The sequence below is a fragment of the Centruroides vittatus genome, unplaced genomic scaffold (assembly GCF_030686945.1).
Source record: "Centruroides vittatus isolate TY-2023 unplaced genomic scaffold, ASM3068694v2 contig_920, whole genome shotgun sequence".
Lineage (NCBI taxonomy): Eukaryota > Metazoa > Arthropoda > Arachnida > Scorpiones > Buthidae > Centruroides > Centruroides vittatus.
The window spans coordinates 817944-841643 of NW_027122607.1; the positions used below are offsets into that span (position 1 = coordinate 817944).

Here is a 23700-nt window from a genome sequence, read left to right on the forward strand (position 1 = left end):
AGTATGATTTACAGGAGCAAGCCTCTACTAATTTGAGGTGGAAAGCATATATTTAAATTAAGTAATGAAAGATATAATTAATTAAAAATTGCTCATTCGAAATTTAAAACTTGTTCAGGAAGAATAACAATTGTTCACTCTTTATAGATGTGTTTTAAGTTTTTTCATACACAGTAAATACTGTTTATATGCATGCTTACATACACATATAGAAGAAATATACAAGAAACTTTACCCCTGACCGCCTTTGGAGATTGCAAAATATGCCACAGGTGTTGAGAACGTAACCTGCCAACGGCGGCAACATCTCCACACTTATTTTGCAGTTTACAATTCTTTTTATAAATATTGCATATACCGAACGCCTACAATGTTCATACATTATCTCCCGTTGGCTGTTGGATATTATAGACAAACATCAATTTAGAACCAGCAGGACGACCGAGTAAAAAGTTTCGTGGCCTTAATTACATTGTTTTAAATATAAAAATGTCATTTATGAAAAATATTCGTTTGATAACGAGTAGACTAAATTATCTTTACGGTAAATTAGTCAAAGAATTAATAACGTAATCAGAATGCACTAAAATATATGACATTCTTGAAATATATGTAATTTTAAAACTTCTTAGTATACATATATATATATATTTTTTTTTGAAATTTGAAAATGAAATGTAACATTATATAAATTTGACGCAAACATTGTTTATGATCATTTTGTCATAAGCCTTAACGAGGATTTTTTTTATTAACGTAGTATTTTACCGAATTTTGATTAACGTAGTATTTTACCGAATTTTTATTAACGTAGTATTTTACCGAATTTTGATTAACGTAGTATTTTACCGAATTTTTATTAACGTAGTATTATTACCAAAGTATTTTAAAGTTAATTAAAGTTTTAACGGTACGTTAAAACTTTAATTAACTTTAAAATACTTTGATCTTAAATAAAATTTAACTCAGAAATGAATCGCATTCGGATAAAAAAAAAATCCCAGCAGGTAACTGTGTTTTTCGTTTACTTTATTACTCGCTAAATATGAAATTATAAAGTTTTTTTTTTTAAGTTTGAAAATGTTCAGGAGTTATAAACAAAATTACGATTATTTAACTTTTTTTAAATTTGTTTCGTAAGTCGGAGATTAAATATTTAATGTAACCGCGAAGTATTTTAAAATTGATTGACAACGACAAGCATTGAATATATATATATACATATTCACTGTTTGGATGACTATGTTAAATCTGGGTTCGAATCCAGATTGAATTTGCGTAACTTTTCACGGGTAGTTCGGATTCGGAGCGCATTCTCTATTAGGGTCAGATATTCCCGTATAATAAAGTAACGGCGAATTCGTTCGGAGTAGTAGTTTGGATCACTCGCCTACTGTGATTAGTTGATTACTATTTCGAAGTGATGATGTCATTTAATCTATCCCGCTGTTCGGTAGAGCAGCCATCCGAATTCTCCGTAAACTGAATAGATTAAATGGAGGTCGCTGTGTAGGCATTGTAAATTATTCCCATTCAATACTTTTAAAAAAATGATTTATTATTAAGGTTGTTTCCGATCGGATCCGTTTTAAATTTCATTAATTTCTTGTTTTTAATATAGATTACACCAGTCGTTCATGAATTAAAATACCAACTGTACAAATTAAACGTTGTTTTATGAAAATAATAGTTGGAAGTCGCAGAAAGCTTTCTATTATAGTTTCATAATGTCCATCAATTTTCTATGTATCAACGTATAATGTCGGATAACAGACTTCCACTATTCGTGTAATTAATTATTTCGGAAACGTTTTTCATTAATGTTAAAAAGCATTTCATACGTTGATCCTTCTTGAGTTTTAAATATTAAAATATCTTCGGGAACGTTTTCAAATATACAAATTTCTGATTTACTATATTTGTATATCGAAATCTAAAACTTTGTAAAAAAATAAGTGTATGTAATAAAATCTACGATGAAACCGGAATTTTATGCTTGAACAATAACTGTATATAAAATGATATTCGATTTGATATGAAAAGATTACCGAATCATATTGTAGTTAGATTATAGGTCTTGCATCAGTAATATGAATTAAAGTATAAAATGTGAAAGCTAAAAATTGCTGACAAGGATTTGAAAATATGATATTTCGTATTATTATTATTATATGCATTACGTATACGAAAATATGTTTTTACTTATTTTTATTAATGGAAATTATACGAGACGATTGAATGATTAATAATAATACCGTTGTTTTTCATTTTTGCTTTAATATTTTATCCCTGTCTGTAGACTAGGTGTGTATTTATATTTAGGAAAGCGTATAATTTCTATAAAATGATTCAATGTACTAAATTCTCATTTTACTTGATAGCATTTATTTGACAAATATACAAAATGCGGGTTCTATTTGTTTTAGAAATGGAAAACAGGAAGATGTTGAACTAGTGATTGGTTTTGTTTCATATGAATATTTATTTCATTAAAATGATTTTCAATTTGATGACTTCATTTTGCCCATTACAGCTTTATTCCACAGGCAATGAATTTAATTTATTTATTTGAATGAAATAGAGAACTATGCCTGACTCAAATTGTTCATGAAAAAGGTTAATGTTACCTTAGGTAGCCAAGATGGCGGCTCGTCTCTAATTCCAGCAAGGAAACAATGGGACACATGTTCTAACCTAACCTATTCTAATAAAATTACCATAATTATTAGCAACCAAATTATTAGAATAGGTTAGTTAGAACATGTGTCCCATTGTTTCCTTGCTGGAATTAGAGACGAGCCGCCATCTTGGCTACCTAAGGTAATATTAACCAAGATGAGTGTTCGAATCTGATGAGAATTCATAATTTTTCGTGAATAATTTTGGGTATTTTTTATCTACAAGGTTTGACTGTTAAATATCGAGAATTATACATACCTTTAATGAGTAGGGATGTTTTCCACTGTCATATAGTTCACGTATGATGATCCCTCGGATCAAAAATCTAATACAATCCATTTCTCTCACTGTAGTATATGATATTTTGAGTGACATTCAAATGACTTTTGTTTAAAATTTTATTTTATATTTAAAGTTTTATGTTAATTTTAAAGTTACTATATTACTTAAAATTATCTTTTCGTTTATTAGCTTCGGTTATTCGCTTTTCTTTACAGAATCTCATTAAAACAAATCTATCGATTATTAAAAATTTAATATAAGAAAAATGTCGAAAACATTTTCTGTTTGTTCACCCAGATAAAATTATCAGTTAATTGCTTTGATATTTTTAAACGAAATGATTCTCTACAATATTCTAAAGCATTTTTCTTGTTAATTGCCACTCACGTAACTTATTGCACGTATTCTTTATAAATATTGACATACAACTATTATTGTAACCGAATTTTCGAGAGGTTTTTGTATAATTCTTTCTGTAGTTAAGAGCTGTTTCAGGAATATTAATTATTACAACTCCTAAAGACGACTATTCTAGGTCGAATGTGTGTTGACCTAAATTCCAATTTGAGTATGACATAATACGTTATTGTTGTTCTAAATACTATATAAATATTACATTAGATACTCACTTCTTATACATTCTCCTGTTTAATATTAATTCGTGTCTATATTAAAAACAATCTGAAATAAAATTGTGTGTTTGTATTACACAGTAAATATTTTTGTTGTTTTATTATGTAAATTAGTCTGAGTAATGCATCTGTATGTTATGTGTTTAAATATTGATTTATTTTCACTTTATTGGAATAAATTCCAGCTTACACGAATTAGTATTAATATTTGAATACAACAAATTAGATTAACTTTTTTGGATAAATTAATAAATTATTTGTCGAAATAGGTCACTGAAAAACGATTTAAAAAAAAATGTTTATGAAGTTCGTTTTTTTTAAATAAAAATATTTAATGTTAATATAAAAATATTTTCAGGTAAAAGATTTCTGTTGACTAAAGTACAGGTTTAAATAAATCTGAATTTAAGTATTCTAGCTGACTATGACTTTTTATTAATAATTAGTCATAAGTTCCGATTTTAGAGGTGTGGAGGTGTCTTACATTTGGCTATATTTACCTTTCTGACGAATTTTTAAATGATTTTTACACCTGTGATGTTGCTCATAATGTTGTCATATACAATTAATCTTGTATTACCGAAATTTTCTTGCGAAATTGTTCTTACGACGGCATTCTTTCAATTTATTTAAATCATTTTTACTTTCGCTAAATAGAAAATGCTTTTAAATTTACTTTTTATAAAACAACTTATAATAATTTGATCTAAATGTATTCAATAAAATATTTTTAAACATTTTGGTTAATGTTACCTTAGGTAGCCAAGATGGCGGCTCGTCTCTAATTCCAGCAAGGAAACAGTGGGACACAAGTTCTAACCTAACCTAACCTAACCTATTCTAATAATTTGGTTGCTAATAATTATGGTAATTTATTAGAATAGGTTAGATTAGGTTAGAACGTGCGTCCCACTGTTTCCTTGCTGGAATTAGAGATGATCCGCCATCTTGGCTACCTAAAGTAACATTAACCAACATGTTTATGTAAGTGAAGTAGGTTTTCTCTATAAAAGAAACCACTATCAAAAACTTTAGCATTGTTCATAAATTATCTAGGCCTATATTTTATAAACACAATAAATTCATATTTAAAAAATCCTTCACTTTTAAATTTCACTCGAAAAATTTTCTTTAAAAGATATTTTTATATTTTTTAGATCGAATTATTGTGCTTTTTCGAGTAAAATACGTTTAAAAAAGCGTTAAAGTTTTATTTTTATAATTTACTAATTCCGAAAATGGATAAATTCACATTTAATGGATAAGAATTCCAGAATTTTTAAAATTTTCTTATTAACAATAATAGATATAAACATAGTTTGAAATTTTCTCGATAAATTTTTGATTTGATTTCATATTGAAAAATAATTTTTAATTTATAAAAACAATAGGGTGTGAATGATTCGTTTATTTTCATAAACATTGTACTAAAGTACAGTACATCGAAATTATGTACAGTATCTATTTTGAAATAAATAAAAATTGAGTACAGTTGTCCCTTGATGGTCCGACGTTTTGTAATCCGACATGCTCAGTAGTCTGACGCACCTCCTGTCAAGGTCACCGTAGTCCCGTCTTCAAAGTATGAGCACAGTATGTACAGTACATATTTGCATATGTACATAATTAATCCACCTACGTTGTAGCATTTAGTTATAATGTTTATAAATTATTGTACGTACTGTATTATTTATGCCTATACATACTGTATGTAGTACATTTATGGCTTCCATATTTCTTTTAATAAACATGTTTTAGTTAACCGAAATGGGTGTTTCATTTCCATATTCACCTAGGCAACATTTTACTCATAACATGTAGGAATATTATAGGCTACTGCTAACAAAACAATGCCAGATATGTAATCACTTTTGGTAATCCGACACCCCTTTGGTTCCATACCTGTCGGATTATCAAGGGACAACTGTAATTAGTAATTCAGTTAGAAAAAATCATTAATATATGTCGAAGATTCAATCTCCGATCTTTAGTATCGAGTTGGTCACACGTTAAGGTATGGGCTTAGTTCAATAAGGGACACGGGTTCGAGTCCGATCTGTTCAATTTATCGCAGCTTATTCTAGAGTGCATGTTGTTCTTTGCCTTGGATGCATAGTAATTCCCTATATTTGCTCAATTAATCTTAAATTTTGTTAATCCTTCTTCTTTAAAAATAACTTTTGTATAATGTACAGTACTTCCCAATAATATCGAATCTCAGTAGTTATTTAGATCAGCCTGTAATTCAGTCCCCGATGTTTACTAGATATAATTGAAAAGTTTTTTTAAAAATAGTTACCGAGTTTTTTTCCCCTCTAAAGTATTTATAGATGTTAATGACATTTTGGAATCTTGGCTAAATTTTTATAAACGTTACCGGATTTTGATGATTTAACAGGTGATGTAACAACTTATCTTTTGTAATAATATCTATCTAGTAATTAATTTTAAATGAAAATATTTTCTCGAAAAGTTATTTTTAATTCCTTATTGTATTTCACAGATGATTTCGAAATTAATATAATATTAATATTAAATATTATATATATATTACTAATATACAAGCAATTTTCCTCTGTAAAAATTGCACCTCGGAAGAACGATTTTTAAAAATAAAGATTTATAATTAATCATATTTTTTCCATAATATAAATGTTCCCTAATGTCTCCTAAAACGAATGTAATTTAGATGTAAATTTTTGAGAAATTAGTATTAAATAATAATAATAATAATAATAACATGCATTATTCAAAAATGAGATAATATAATTTCTTATTTAGATTTTCGAATTAAAATTTCTCCAGTATTCTGGTAGTTATCAAATTGAAAATGTGTATTAAATTTTATAGTCTGACATTAAACGACAAAATAATTTATTAGGTAGATCATGCCCCGTCATCTCCATCTCACCGTAGGAACGATTCCGATCAATCTTATTTTCAGAGGAAGAGTAGAGCCATTAGCAGACAAGGAACTGAAGATATAAGAAGAAGAAGAGAAAGTTTTGCCGCGTTTTATCCAGCCAGTCATTTACTGTCCGTCAGCGGCCAAGGTAAATTATTCATCCTTTTGAAAATTAAAGGCGTAACTTTAAATTTAAGTATTGAGATAATTGCCTTACTTCTAGTATCTTCGGAAACTTCAAATTTAGTAAAAATGAGAAATTCCCTGTTGGGCCAATCAGCTCCCGCATTATCCACTAGTATGGTGAGTCGCTTTTATGTTCCTTATCTTCATTATTCTCACTGCCAACATACTGAATATCTAATGTCTTACCTAATGGATGTTTAGTAATAGCATTATGATTTTACGATCAAATTTTCGTCTCCGTTTTATCCATTCATATTGCATCGTTTATTTTTATCTCGATCGTAAATTTAAACTTTATATAAATGGGGTCATTTTCTTTTTGATTCTGATTCTTCTCCCCCCCATAACTATAACCTTTCGCATTTTTAGTAAATTCACAAATAATTATTTTTTAATTATTGGAAACCTTTTATATGCTAGAAATTATATGTTTAATTTAAATTTTCGGTAGAATATACACGCAATAGAATACACACACGCAGTAAATAAGTTACATATATTTATCATGATTTTTGCGAAGGTTGAGTGATTAAAGAAACATTTAAAAAAAGATTTGTGTTTATATGATATATTTTTATATTGTAAATATTAGAGGAAATTATAATCGCACAGTTAAAGTTTTATAATCCTTCGGGACTTTGAATAAAAAGCGTGATGAACATTGTTTCTGCAGTGACGTCACGAGCCTGCGGGAGTTTGGCCGGTTGCCAAGAGTAACGGATTCAATAGTCCCGTTTGCCAAAGATATTATTCTATAGCTGTTCGGAAGGAGCAGTAGATTTTAAAACCGATATAGAAATATCAATATTACAATAGTGTAATCTGCACGAACTCGACTCGACGCTCGACGTTACCCGTTTAAATAATTCGAACGTTTTAAAAAGCGTTATCCTCCTCTATCCCGAACGTCCGCTAGGAGGAGCAAACTATTAAGAGAGGGATAGACTGTTACGAGAGTGACGCTAGTGCAGGTGCATGCAGTTTCATCGACCGAACACAGACGTCCCTATGTCCGTCCTCTGGTGCTTTCTTCGGATAATCGGGCGTGAAATACAAAGGTGAGTCATTGCTGTATTGCCCACTGATTCTGTTTTAATTAAAATTCTTCAAATTTCATCGATCGTTTGTGGCTTCTCGAAACCGTATTCCTCGACATTGCCCGCTTTTACTTAATAAATAAATAAATATATATATATCTGTTGGTGGGAGAAGTGTCCCGAGCCGATAGTGCTTTCTTCTAAAAATTCCAAGTACCAAAATTCCATTTATAATTACATAAGGAGAGAGACGAACGTGAAATAACGATGAATTCAGTTTGGGATTTTCTTAGAAAAGAACTTATTTTTGTTAAATACGAAATGAACAGTTGTAGCAACGTCTGCATTACTTGTTGAGTGTTTTATGAGTAGAACACGCCCAGAAGGAGAAAGTAGTATACTGTGTGGTCGGAATAATGCAAGAATCGATCAAATCGGAAGTCATAAAAGTAGCTTCCTTGCACATCAAGGCAGTCAGACTGGAAAGCTGTATTTACAGTCGTTCGTCATTGTGATTGTTTATTCAGTGATTGACGTTTCACTTGTTATGTACAGTACATAGTAACTATCTCTGAAAACATCCATATTCCAGATACTCGGAAAAATGTAAGATAATTTTAATTAAATTTTAAAAATTTAATAACGTAAAAAGATGTCTAATTGTGCATTCACACTATTTCAAACATTGTGAATCTTACATACTTTTTTAAATTCAGTTTTTTATTCATCTCTTACAAATAATTAATTAAATAGAAATAAGTATGATTTATTATATTGTTATTCTTATAGTAACATATATATTAGAAATATTTACATTTGTATCAGTTTAAAGCAAGTTTATTTATATATTAAAAACGATTATATTTAATTCTAATATTTAGTTTCAGGAGTAAATTATTTTATAATATTCATATTATTGTAGTTTAATATAAAATGTAATTTTAATTAAATAATGAACAATCTTTATATTAAACAGTACAAATTTGAAAAATTAATGAAAATGGGTAAAAGTAAAAAAATTATTTTTATTTTTTATGTATTAGAAGTTAAAAAAAAACTTATTAAAATAAACTTGCTGTCCAATAATATGATTATTTAAACTTCTATGATTTATATACATTTTTTATACCTATTTCTACTATTTCATATCATTATACAACTTCTACTTATATATATATATATATATATATGTTTATTTAAAAGTTAAACAAATCTATATCTTATTTATAAAGACATTTAAACTTTAAAATATGGATTAGAAATAAAAAATTATTAAAATTTGTTTGAAAAATTTAATTAATATGTTAAAAATTCAAATATATACTGTGTATACCACACTACAGTTATTGATTTAATATATTTTTCATGTGCTCCTTTCATTTATAAATACATCACAAGAGGTTTAAAATAACTAATAATCATTACTTTTAATCATGGATTTTTTTATGGTTAAGAAACTATTATAATTATTTATTTCTCAAACAAACAAAAATAATTTAAATGTATCTGTTTTTAATCTGTTGAATTAAATATACAATAATACAATAAAAACAATATATATGAAGTACATCAAAATAGTGTAACAAGTTACAATAACAATTTAAAAAAAAAAATCTTTTGGAGAAAAATACAATATATTTATTTATTTATTAACACATACATTAGTAATGTCAAAAGGACAAGTGGTTACTATCCCCTAATAGAAAAAACCACAGTAAAAGTATCGGGAAAAAATTGTCTCCATATTTTAATAGACTTGCTAATATCAATGGAAAAATACTAGACTTAAATTACATTCATTTAAGAATGTAAGATACAGAAACTTTTAATCTACAATTCATGGAGTAATATATATATATATATAATGTATTATTAGCATAAACAAACTTATTAAAAATAAATAAATTTACGAATTTTATTTATTTTAATTTAGAAAAATTATGTATTATTGGTAACTGGAAACCAAAATTGAATTACTAAAATAATCCAATTTAGTGAAATTGAAAAAAATGAGAGAGAGTATGCTATTTATGTTTTTCAAAATGGTGGATTGTTGTGAGTGCATGTCATTTATCTGTTCTGTTGGTCATCTGTTTTGATAGAAATGCAAGTCACTGCTGGTCAAAAGTGACATTTTGTAAACAGTGAAAGTCTTCTAGGAGTTTGTGAACCACAAAATATTGAGTTTCCATACTTGAAATAGTATCCAAGAATGTTCTTTTCCAATAATATGCTTTGATTAATCTGGATGACATAAAATTATTAATATAATTAACATGGTTAATAAAGTGTTGTGATTAATCATAGCTTTTTTTAATCAAGCAGCATTGAAAATAAGAAAAACTAGCCTGTATTATCATTGCCAGCCCACAGGGCCTATTGGTAGGACCTTTATCCATCCAAATCATCATTAATTCATTATTTAGTGAAATTAAAAATGCTAAAGCTAAACATTTTTGTTCCAAACATCTTCATGACACTGTGAATACTATCAGAGATGGAAGGAGTGGCGTAGCATGGGTGTCAGCCGCCCGGGGCAGAGGAAAATTTCACCGCCCCCTTATTTAGGTATTTTTACAAGATATTATTATTTATTGTGAAATTTTGCCGCCCCCTAAAAGTGCCGCCCCCACTACGCTACGCCACTGGATGGAAGCTGTCAGTCATTTAGAGATTTATATGAATATGTCCAAAAGTGTCATTTCTAAGCTATGATGATGATTTCAAGAATTGATGAATATCACTTGCACTTGATGAATATCCAAAGGTTGATTGTGATATACAACTACTGAGGATAACTAGTTTGTAGTCCTAACTGTAAAGCATAAGAGATGCATGACAGCTCACAATTCTTAGCAACAGAGTGATCTATATTGAAACTAAACTTTGCATAAGAGTGTACTGTGTGTAAGGAAACCTATAATTTGTATCACACCTATTTATGCTCTTGAGAATTCAATTAGAATAGAGTAGGAAGCATTGCAATTGGATACCCAATCAGTAGAGAATACACTCATTACAGATAAGTCAAACTTTTAGTTATGTGATTCTCACATGCTAGTGCCAATTCAGTAATGGGCCAATTATCTGGTTTCCAGAAATCTAGAATTACCAGAAAACTGGCTAGTTTTGAATTTGATGACTAACACACTGTAGTTTTCTGCAAGGCCAATTTGTTTTGGTTTCTGTGGCATACATGTTGCATGACACTAGTTTCATTATGTTCTTTTCTTTGTTTAATTTTCATCTTAAATATTACACTGTATATGGTATTCTATATTTTAAGAGTATTAATAATCAAACAGATTTTGCTTTAGAAGTGTATTAATTTGTATCTGTTTAATACAATTTTGTTCTTAACCTTCTGTTGTTTATTTTATATTTTAAGTATATGTTTAGCCAGTGCCCAGAAAACTGGAAAATTCAGGCCACTTCCATTCTCAAGCTTGCCAAATAATTGGTTTGGTACTATATATCTGGAGAGAAGTTGGAACCTGAAATCATCCAATGTAATAGAGACAGTTTTGGAGAGAGAAGGCAATGATGTGGGCAGGAATCATGCTTGATTCTCAAATCTCACTGTATGTTACTAATTCAACTTCCAAATTTGAATTTTTTTTTTGTTTAAATAAATTTGTTATAAAATATATATAAAAGAAAAAATTGCTTTCATCTAAAGCAACATTTTTCTTTATATCAACAGTATTAGACGATGATGAACAGAGTAGAAAAAATTATCAATCACATAAAAACTAATTTACCGTTATATTATATAACATTTTATATATACAGTAGACCCTCCTATAACATGGTAGATATGTTCCGTGTTGTACAAGTCACTTAGATTTTACAAATACATGAGCCCAGCACTTGTGCAATTTAGGGGTGTGGCTGTTTGAAAGGTCTTCTTCCATAAAATTAATCGATTCTAGACTAATTTGACTCGAACATTTCCAAAACATGTATAATTTTTTGGGAATAATCCATATAAACTATGCTATAAACAACAAATTGTAGGAATACTTACCAAGTGCGCACTGTTTGAAGACGCCATTAATTAAGCTTGTTTTCGTCGCAGAGCGGCTCATCGAACGGCGGACACATTTCCTGATAAGTTATTCTTTCTGTGAAAAATTCACTGAACTTTGGAGACATCATTAATAGAAATATAATTTTTATGGCTGTTGAATAATAAATGTTTTTTAGTGGGTCTGCTACTCGTTTAAACTCAACTGTTTGTGCAATGTCCACTATTGGTCCAGATTCGACCAATCCTGTCGAGAAACAAGTCGGCCATGACTATCTGCCTCATTCTTTTACCGTGTTATACGAGCCTCTTTTGGTGTGTTATATGAGCACGATTGCAATTTTTCTGCCGTGTTATGCAAATTCGTCTTATATGAACCTGTGTTATAGGGGGGTCTACTGCATATATAAAGAAAAAGTTATGTTTACAGTTTTTGGAAAAAGATATTTTAAGATATTTCAGGTTTTCTGTTTTTTGAGTTACTATACTTTTGCAAAAAATATATAAGCCTCGCCTTTGGCTGCTGAAAGTTATTAGCCATTTGTATGTTTATAACTGAATTAATTGAAAGTTTTTGTTTTGATTACAATGTTTTTCTTTTTTGATGCATTGACATTTTAAAATCTAAAAATTACTGATTAATTTTTTGTATTCTCTTTTTAACTACTATCTAATGACAATAGAGAACTGCTGGTTTTCCCCAATTCTGTAGGAAATTTAACTTGTTTCCTGAAGTAATGGATATTTAAAAAAATATGCACTGTTTTTTGAGTAAAGTCATATGCTGTAAATATGAAAAAGTAGTTACAAAACTAATTCAGTGAATTCCCATTTTTCATGAATAAGAGTTATCAAACAATTACAATGAAATGTTTTAGGATGAAATACTTCCGCTCTCTTCATTTAGCCAAAATTCAGTACTGTATTATTCAAATGAGAAATAACAAAAATTAAATTTTTAGAGCAACTATTCTTACAGATAATATAAGAATAGTTTTTAAATGCTGAAGAGGTCTGTGTTAGTCTGACTTGTAATAGTTAATAAATTTAGTGCTGATCATCAAGTGGTACATCATAGTTGAATACTCACATTAGTGGACGAGCAGTTCTAAATGGGAGTTTTAATGTTTTAACTGTTTTTCTTTCTTCATTGATAAAAATTAAAGATGTGACTAATACTGAACTGATATTAATATATCAGTGTATTGGAATGTTCCTAATACATCGAAATTGGTTTGTTTTACAAACTGGTGTTTGATCTTTTTCTTTTTTCAATAATCTGAAAATCATAACTGTACTGATATATTGGTATCAGTAACTTTTACAAACCAATATTTCTTTCATTTTTCAATAATGACTATCGAAAAAACAAATAAACAGGAGATTGAAACAACTAGATTCCAATATCAGAAACATTCTAATATACCAACATGTCGGTAAAGATTTTGTATCTGTAAGCATCTGTAATAAAATCATAACACACTATGAATTTTGGCAAAATGCATTCTATTTTAGATAGGTTTCATTATATTTTGTAAATATTTATCTCAATATTTTATAATTTTATGAAATATTCTTCAATAGCATTTATATATACATAATATATATAATGTTAAGTATTAATTTAAGTTAACATTAACAAAAAGATATTGAATCTTGTCCTATTTACAAATTTTCAAATTATATTTTTTAGAAATTTTCATTATTAGATTTTTTAATTTAGATATTTCAAAAAGAAAGTGATATCATTTATTTTATTGAAAATTATAATGCTTGCAATATGAAGCATAAATTTTATGCAAAAACAAGTTCTTTGTATCATCTTATTCCTTCTTGTGCAGCAATTATTTAAGCTTCAGGAAAACTTGAAGATTAAATGGCTAATAGAATAAGTGATCATGATTCTGTCAGATAAAGAGGAGTCCTCAGAAATAGAGGCAATGGAGGCACAAGATCGAATAACAGAAGTGACTGAGGCTAGAAATCAGTATGTTGGTGGTGCTATACGGAGAAGCGCTAGTGAAAGCGGTCTCCGTAAACGTAGTTTAACACTTTCTCTTCCTCTCAATCTCTCTTCTATGATGCAATTAAAGGTAAGAAAAATAATCTCCAAATAATTGATGATTTAAAATTTTATTTAGTAGTATATATGAAAATAAATATTTCAGTTCATGCCATCTTGATTCATTTTCACTTTTGTCAGAAACCTTCACCTTTCATTTTTAGTTCCAATTGATATCAAAAAATCTTAATTGAAGAAAATTATTTTAAAATTTAATATGTTATAGACAATATAATTTTCAACACTATTGCTTATTCTTTTTTTCCTTTTTCTATTGGAAAAATTCTACGACTGCTGTTATTAAAAGTGAAAAAAATTCCAACAAAATAAAATTTATACAAAACCAGTCTTTAATATCTCATTTATGTATTAATATTTTAAAATTATACATTGTTATTTATTTGGTCACAAAAATAAGTAAAAGTCATTGTTAGAAAGTATACCAAAGAATATTTTAGTAAATATTAATTTAATATATTAAAAGTTGTACTGTTAAAAAGAATTTTTATTCATTTATCCTTAACATTTTCATAGAAAGTTTTTTTTTAATCTTTTTAATTTTGGTTATCTTAAGAAGACAATTAATTTACATTTTCTCATAAAATGAAAGTTAGTAATGTTTAGAGTAGAAAATTAATCAATCAATCAAGCAATCTTTATTGTATTAGGCATCAGCTCATTTACAAGGCAGGATTAATGTCAAACAAAGCAAATTATATTTTTAATACAATGTTACAAGGTTCAAGGATATCAACAAAATTGTGATATTCTGGCTCCCCCCCTTTTTTTTGTTGTTTCACTATCGTTCTCCCCACAACACCAGTAATTAGTAAGGAAAAAGGGAGATAGTTTACAGCGACGAAAGAGTCGATGAATATTACGTGGTTTTGAGTAATCGTGCAGGTGTCTGCAGACACGTGCCACGTGCAGCAAAGGAAGGTGGGAAAAGGTCATGCATTGATGTTCTTTTTGCGTCCGTTATTGCGTAGTTGAAGCTATCGGAGATCGAATTTATCACTTTTGTCTGTGACATTTGACCCGAAGAGAGAATTTCGACCGTCAATTATAGACTGTCTGTCGATTAACACAATGTTAATGTAAACAACTGAGAGTCAGTCGGCGAAATTAAGAAATTATTGTCAAACCTTACGATAATTAATAGGAAAGAACTGTCAAATTCGCAGGAATTTATGTCATAATATTTCACCTTCAAGACACCAACGTCAACAATTCGACCAAAGAATACATCTGTAACAATCCGCGACGGCTGGAGATGGACCCAGCACAGCTGACAGGTGTCCATATTAATCTTCAACTATTTGACAGTTTTTGCCCCTCGAAATTAGTATAAAAAGGGTGCACACCTGATTGCCCAGGCGGCGTCCAAGCAACTGACAAGAACTGGTCATCTCCATCAACTCCATCCAACCAACGAGGTAAATTTAGCTTTAGTTACCTAAGACCTCTCTCTCTCCCCCCTCAATTGACCGCAAATTAGCTTTGTATAATCAGAAATCGAAAGGGGATTAATTCTCTTGAATGTTGCGAATGCCGACGCCCCTCTTCCAACGTTTTGCCTTGTGTCACTCGTTTATGTAACCACTTAGTTAATGTTGTTATTAAATTTATTTGAGTAATTATGCAAGAGTGATTACTCATGTATTGCCGACGCCTCATCGACTTATCTGCGACCTCCCACTCGATTTTTGCCCTCCTAAACTGCCATCCACTGACCTTGTGAGCGGGACTCACCTCCCCGTTGTCGGATAACAGGTTAAACCTTGATTCTTAACCCCTGATTCTCACAAAATAATTATAAAAATATAAACTGTATAACAATTTTGCCAAAAATAGAGTAAATAATTTACATTTTCCCATCAAATTGGATAGATATTTCTTCCTATAGAAATTGTATACATATATATGTATAAGTGTACAGTTTTCAATATTTAATACATAGTTAACACTGCCTACATAAATTGAATTATAGTTGCTTGATTTTAAGGAGCATGTTTAACAATAATTTTCTGGCAAACAACTCCCTTTGAGTTATCTCAGAGAAGTGGCTACAATTATGCTTGTGCTCTGTTCTATATATTGCTTTAGAGTAGTAAATTACAAAATGCTGTTATATTGAATTCAGAGAACATATGTTCCAAACAATATATTTCTACAGAATAATTCATCTTAACATTTACCGTGCTGGTCCTGTTGACCTAGTTACTTACCTGTGTGCTGGCTGATTTTTGTAATTTTACTATATTTTCTACTGAAGATAGAAAACGTTCCACTGAAGCTCGGTAAAAAGTGAAAACAGAGTCTGATTTGTTGAACATTTATTTATATTACACTCAATTTTGATGTATATGTGCAATATTTTAATAAATTGCATTATAATTTTATTTGGGCATGTTTTACAAATAGACATAATGTGAAAAAAATTGAAAAACACCATAATGCTTATAATATATGTTTTATTTACTAATAAAACGTATAATACATTGCTAATTTATTTTTCATAATGTAGTATTGTATAATACAATTTAAAATAGGGGGTTACATACAGTCCTTAGCAGATGTAGATGGGATGGCATTTACTCTGCCAGACAGGCATACACGAATCTGACTCTCGCTCATGCTTTTATATTATTAGTAATATAAAAATATATTATCACATACTTTATATATCTACAAAGAAAATGAAATTATATGGCTTACCTGTACTTTCTTCACTTCCAGATAAGCCTAAAATATAATCGCTATCACACTCATCAAATATATCACTATCATCATTACTATATTTGTCTAATTCATCGTTAATAAATTGACAAATATCCTCTTTATTACGTGTATGAGCCATATTTAATACCTTATCAGATAAAAATAGTCGAATATACAAAATAAAAAAGTCGAAATAAGCCTTGCAGGTAACAACAACTGAACTCCAAATCAAACTGTGGAAGTGACCTTAACAATTCAAATTTCTGAGACAAATATGCCCTCTGATGGTCAAAAGACAAACTAATAAACACAAATAATTCTTTCACGTTTTGCTGCTCATGTTATGTTTTAAAACTAGAAATAACATGATATATCGAGAAACGTAATATTACATTTTTTGTTTTTTGCAAAGGAACGCAGAAAATGTAATATTACGTTTCAAGCACGGTAAGTGTTAATTTGTATAATTCTTGTTTTTGTATGCATTCTAAGAATACAATACATATGTAAATCATGACCATCTTGTATAACTACCGAGTTCTCCAGTTTGAAATTTGATTGTGATTCTTATTTTATAAAGAAATTTCTTTAATGAACAAAATATTTTAAAGTAGTTATGATCTTTTTATTATTTAACAGAAAGAACTTAGCATTTCTAGAAGAGGAAGGTAATGTAAATTAGTTTGTTTTCTAAAATAATGCTTTAATTTATTTTATATGTAAAAAGTACTAATTCTATATTTTTAGTCGTTGTGGACACAGAATGACACTTATTAGCAATACTTCACCAACTCTCCCTCGTAGTCATTCTCCAATATCACAAGGTAAGTTAAAATATTGATTGACTGAATGAATTCATAATATTATTTTTTATATAATAGCAAACTTTATTGTTAAAGTAATAAAGATGACAAAGATCAAACTTAATACGGACAATATTTCTTCCGTACTGAGTTTGATCTCTCAGATGTTTTAAAAAGATATAAAAATTTATATTAAACAAATGTTTTTAAATTAGTCATATTCTATGTAATGTGTTAAAGTATGTAATAAATAAATAAAAATATATTTATTGCATACATTATACATTACTTCTGTATATTTATTGAAAAATAGTATTCTTATAGCATTTTTGCATTTGAAAATGTTTTAAAGTAAAAGCAACAATAATTGTTGCTTTTATTATTTAAATGTTCATAATTATATTTATAAAGATTATTGGAGTTCATTGTGTATTAGAGAAAAAACAACATGAGAGACTGATCCTTACTCTTAATAAAAATTTATTTTATTACTTATTTTATCCTAAATTGTTTTTAACTAACAGAATATAAATTATGCTATCAAAATGATTGTACTTCAAAATTTAAACAAAACTTATTTCGTCTTCAACCGATGATGGAATTTAATATTAATTATAAAAATAATTTTAAATTTTTAAAAAATTTGTTGACTTCTTGAGTTTGAGACAGTTTACTAAATTATACTTTGTTTCATTAATAAATGTCTATACAGAAGTAAAATTAAAAGAAGAAAAAATACATTAAAAATAGTGCAAAATACCCAAATGACCCTCAGCTTAATGGACTAATTGGGGAGCATGGAGTTTTGGACCAATACCTGTAGTTTGTTGGCTACCACATGTAATTCTTTGATAGCAAATTTTTCAAACCCTGCATGGTGAAAAAACCAAGGATGTTTTTTAGTATTGGAAACTACTAATAGGAAAAAATTCTGTGACATTCATAGCATTCATAAAGTCACAATGACACTTCTTTAAAATACAGTAGAGCATCGTTTATCTGAAAGCTGGTCAACCAAAACGTCGGTTAACTGAAAGCATTCCAGTCGGACTGTGTTGTGCCGAATCGGACATTTTTGATACTAGATTAACTTCTAAAGTATAATTTTTTTTTTGTTTTTATATTCTTCAATATATTTATTTTGTTTTTACAAAATACAGAAATAATTTTTACAATACAATAGCCTCGATTACTATTATAAAAATTTTTGTTAGGCTTAAAATCGACAAAAATTCAACACGAAGCGATATGCAACGGAAAAAAATTCAACCTGAAGCGACACGCAACAGAGAAAAATTTTAACATCGGATAGGTTAATATAGTTTTTTGTACGTAATCGGTTATCCGAACAACCCCCAATTGATTTGGATAAACAATGCTCTACTGTACTTTGGTTTTTGATAAAATAAAATCAGTATCAGACACATGATGGGCATTTGTGTTATAGAATTTAGCTCCTAACTTTTGTTTACCTACACTAATAGTGCATAAAATCATGTTTTATTTGTAGATTTTGTTTTACAAATAATCTGAATTATTTACTTTAATAATAATGTTTAAAATTGCAAATAAATTGTTATGAAATAAAGTAATATCTATAGAAGGAAAAAAATAATTTAAAATAATAAAATTTATCATTTTTAACACATAGGGAGTCCTTTAGAAAGTCCACGTAACATGTCTCCAAGTCAGCACTTTGCTTTTGCATCAGTAAAAAGGTAAATATATTATGTGATCAAATATCATGTTATTAGGATATTACATTATAATCATTAAATTTTAGTATTGTAATTTTAATAAATTTTATAAACATTTTTGATATAAAGTAAATTTAATTAAAAGTAACTTAAATCAATGTTTTGGTCAAATAGTGATTTTCAATTGTGTAAGTTAATCTGTATGCTTATTTTTTTTTTAAAACCATACAAATAATAGTACAGTGTTTGGCTAATTATGAAGTCATATGGAGTAGAAGTTTCATATTTACACTTATTTTTGCAAATTTATAGTTTTGGTACTTGCAACCATTTTTAATATTCACAAAGCTAAAATTTGCTGACAGAAGAAACAAAAATAACAAAACAAATAATTTCACTGCTTTTATCTTAAATGTATTTTATGTAAGGTTGCCAACTTCCAGGGGAAAACAGTTAATCACGCGTCAGGAAAACCTAGGGTCGAAATCGTATGTGGGTGGTGGCGGTAGGAGACAAAGATGACATGTGTCTTACACAAAACCGTTTATTCTAACAACTAAGTTAACTTACATAATACTGTTACACAATGCAATCTAGATCCACTTGGTGACAATGTTTTCGGGTTGTCCGTGGTCGGCTGCAGTCCATGTTTCAAAGATGCGTGCCCGGGGCTTGGATGGCGAAAGGTCTGCTGCACTGGACGGGAGGCTTGGATGGTGTGGTCAGCTGGCAAACGTAGGTCCTGGCATCCGTGAGGTGACACTGGTCCAGAGGAGAACTGCCACACTTTTCCCAAGATTGACCGAAGGAGGAGCGAACTCCCTTGACCTTGCGACTCGGGAGTTTTAAGATTTCCCCCGAATCTCACCCTTTTGATTGGTTCTGTTCATCCTCTCCCTTACCCCGATTGGTCATTTCTTTGTTTCTATGCGAAACCCGAGATTGATCTGGGTCGGGAGAGTTCCAAGAGGTGTTGACGGAGCCCTTGAAGTTTGTGCTCGTATTTTCTGCCGTTATGGCCCTCTCTCCGATGTTTTGTCCTCAAGCGGTCTGCCAGATGTCTCTGTGGCCATTTACCCCCTTTGTTTCCCGATTTTGACCCTCGTACGCGAACACCTGGACAAAGCTCCCTCTCTTTTGGTTGACATCCCCTCGGTCGTTCATTATCATGTCACGTTTGTTTTAAGATAAGTTTTAGGAAAGTTTCTTTCGTGTCTGGTTTACATCACCAACACTTGTTCCTGACCCGAGTTGCTCTTCGAAATTTCCCGACTTTGGAACTTTATAATTATTCACCATTTTTATGCATTTTTGCGATCCCTACATTTACTGTAATGCATGTCATAGATCATTAAACTGAACCAGTAGATACTATATCAAAGTTTCTCACATTACCTTAGCATATGCACTTATACAAGTAGGAAACATTTTTTATACTTCTATGTATTAGGGATATCAACATTTTATAAAAGAAGTTTAATTAGTTTTTCTTATTTTTACGAAATCAACAATGCCATCTGAATATAATGACTCAAGTTGCAAAGTATTAAAAAGCCAAAGATAGTGAGTGATGTTCCTTGGAGACAAAATTAAAATGCTAGATTGTTTACAAAATTGAAATTTGGTAGTGATTATGCTTTTATTTTTGCCATAAATGAATCTCCATCAGATACATCAAGAAAAAACAGATTAGAAATGCGGTGATAAAATTTCTTGATTAAAAACATTTTTTTATTTTCTACTCGTATATTTGATTCTTAATCTTATTTTTTCAAGTGTGTTTTTACTTTCTATATTTATAGCAGTTTTGTGGAACTTCAGCAGTGAATATGGAGCTTCTACTGTATATAAATAGTTACTCCTCTATGTAATGTATTGTTCACATGTCTACAAATTTGTATTTTGTACATAGTGAGAATTTTTCATCTTAAATTTAAGATTATTTATTGCATATAAATTGATGCAACAAAAGTAAGATTTTAAAAAAATAAACTTTAAATTAGCCTTCAATATTTACAATAAAAATTAAACATTTTAGACATTTTTGAACAAATTTTAAAAATTCATGCAATAACAGAATATATAAGCTACGTATAAAATAATTTAAATTTATTAATAATGTTTTTTGTGTAATATAGCAAATATATATTTTGTTTAATTTGATCGTCGAGTTTTACGTTTTTTGGAAAATGATATCAATGTATTAATAGTCTTTATGGGGTCATAGTATATTGCTGTGATAAATTTTTTCATAATTTATCCTTACAAAAATTAAATGTAATTATTCTGTATGATACTTTAATCTATATACTAATTTCTATGTTAGTTGAAACAAAATTCTACAGGAAAAAATTTTGCAACTAAAGTATGGTGGAATTAATTTTTTGGTTATATCTCCTAAAAAGAATTGTCACTGAACTGACAACCACTTATTACAACTTATTGTTAGCTTTCCATACTACTATATATTATTGCTAAATATGGCTGGAAAGAGAATAAATTAATTTTTCTTACAATTAAAAGTTCTTTATTATTATATTAACAAAAGTGTCTTCAAAGAGAAATAGGAAAATGACATTTATAACTGAACAATTTAGATAGAAAATTTTGGTTTGTTTTACATATACACAAAAAAATGAATTATATTTAATTTATTCAAAAATTATAAAGAAGAAAAAACATTAAATTTTAGCTAATGATGTAATTTATAAATATTTAATAAAAAATTTATGTTCATTACCATTAGAAATAAACTTCTAATCATTACATTAAAAAAAAAAATTGAATGAGATACAATTATACCCATCAGTACATGTTATGTAGTAAGATTTATGTTCCATATTATTAAATAATAATCAATATAAAAGGACTGTTAACTAATCAAAATTGGATAAAAATTCAAATACTGTAACAGATTGTATAACTCAAATTAATTCAATATGAAGAAAAAAAAAGAAAAAAAATAGATGTCCAATATTTCGTCAGTATAATTAGACAGAAAGATAAAAAAATTAAAAAATCACAAATGAAATAAATGGCAGAAATTCTAGAACTAGAAAATGGAAAAAAGTCAAGAATTTTAGATGTAGATTGTTAGAGCAATGAGCAAAGCTAAAGAATGCAGTGCTTGACATCATTGCTATTATTATTTATTCACTAGTTTTAAACCCTAAAATTGTCTGCAAAAAAAACAAAATCATATGAAATTTAGCTTAACTTTCTAACACAATTATTTTGAAGGGTTAAAAATGGATGGTTTTGATATAAATGGGACTATATAAGCTGTCTTATGATGTATTATTTATTACACTATAATCATTCAAAGTGTGACATATTTTCATTGCATCCATGCAAATCCCCATTATCTTACTCAGAATGGGAAAACTCATAAGTATAACCTGAATATATTAGTGATAAAATTTATTATTTCGTTTAAAAAATTATATTTTATAAAATTAAATAAATAAATGGATATGTTTCTTTGCCTATTACTGACATTTATTATCATTTTATTTTTAAATTACAGTAATACTGTTTTGTATTTTTAATAAAGAAAATTTTTTGTTACTTATACCATTTTTCCACTCTCCCTTTGAATGTTGTTCTTCATGAATATCAGCTTAATAGAGTTGCATAATGATACAGCCAAGATGCCATAGGCTGCATATTAGGGCCTTGTGTGCTGCATATCGCCAGGGGCTGTTGGTTGCTCATGACAGAGTAAGATCATAAGAGGAACACTGATAATTTTAACATAAATGGCTAAATCAAGAGCTATTGATATTAGATAATGATTTTTGAAAGTATTGAGATTTAAGATATTTTGAATAAATTCTGATGCATGTTAATTCATTAATTTATTATGAAGTGAAATATTTCATATAAACACAAACTTTTAAACATCATGAACTTTTTCATATAAAATAGATGATAATCTGTGGCTCTGGAGCCACATGCAGTTCTTTGAGAATTTTTCTGCATTTTTCAGCTCCAACTCAATGTCCATGTTTATGTAGAATTTCTTGTCTAATTAAAAAAATGATATAGTAATTCACCTGCTGCTGACCTTTGTGAAATGTTTACTAGAAGATATCTATGGTCACACTTCCAATTTGTAAAATAATCTTAAAAGAATTAATTTCAAACAAGCCTGTAATACCATATTTTACGGACTATAAGACGCACCTTAATTTTTAAGCAATTTTTTTAAAAAAAAACCTACAAGATGCTACGGACTATGACGCACCTGAATTTTGGAAGCAATTTTTCGAAGAAAAAAGTGCGTCTTATAGTCCGTAAAATACAGTAAGAGAAGTCTATACTACAATAGCTAAATGTCAAGGCCAGCATGCCAAAAATTGCTGCCTAAGGCAAGCAAAGTGCAAAGGAAAGGCAAAAACACTGTGAATGAAATAAGAAATATATTTTTTTAAGTACAGTTGTACATGCTTGGAATGCTTCAGAGTTTGAATAGTGAATCTGACAGAAATTTGTTTTGGAGTTCAAGTGATGCTTCAAAGTTTGAATTGTGCACACAGTGAAAAAATGTGTTTGAAGCATAAATGCAATCTGTTGTGATTCCAAGTTGTGTCTATCATTACGAGTGTAATGCAAGAGTGAGACACAACTTTTGTTTTATTTTTGATGTGTTTGGTTATATACATTGTAT

General features: G+C 28.8%; 1 protein-coding gene across 10 annotated transcripts in view; it reads left to right on the forward strand.

Moving 5' to 3' along the window:
- The window catches only part of LOC136984472 (microtubule-associated serine/threonine-protein kinase 3-like), a 112999-nt gene that overhangs the window by 46422 nt on the left and 42877 nt on the right, over positions 1-23700 (forward strand). For 5 of the 10 annotated variants that reach the window (XM_067281459.1, XM_067281462.1, XM_067281463.1 and 2 more), the window contains 5 exons: positions 6475-6646; positions 6722-6801; positions 17171-17199; positions 17279-17355; positions 18986-19052. In XM_067281459.1, the coding sequence (XP_067137560.1) occupies positions 6475-6646; positions 6722-6801; positions 17171-17199; positions 17279-17355; positions 18986-19052 (425 nt within the window). Of the gene's footprint in view, positions 1-6474; positions 6647-6721; positions 6802-7967; positions 8328-10587; positions 11303-13589; positions 13842-17170; positions 17200-17278; positions 17356-18985; positions 19053-23700 lie in introns of those variants that run through there. The other 5 variants (XM_067281464.1, XM_067281469.1, XM_067281465.1 and 2 more) reach the window with 4 other exon arrangements.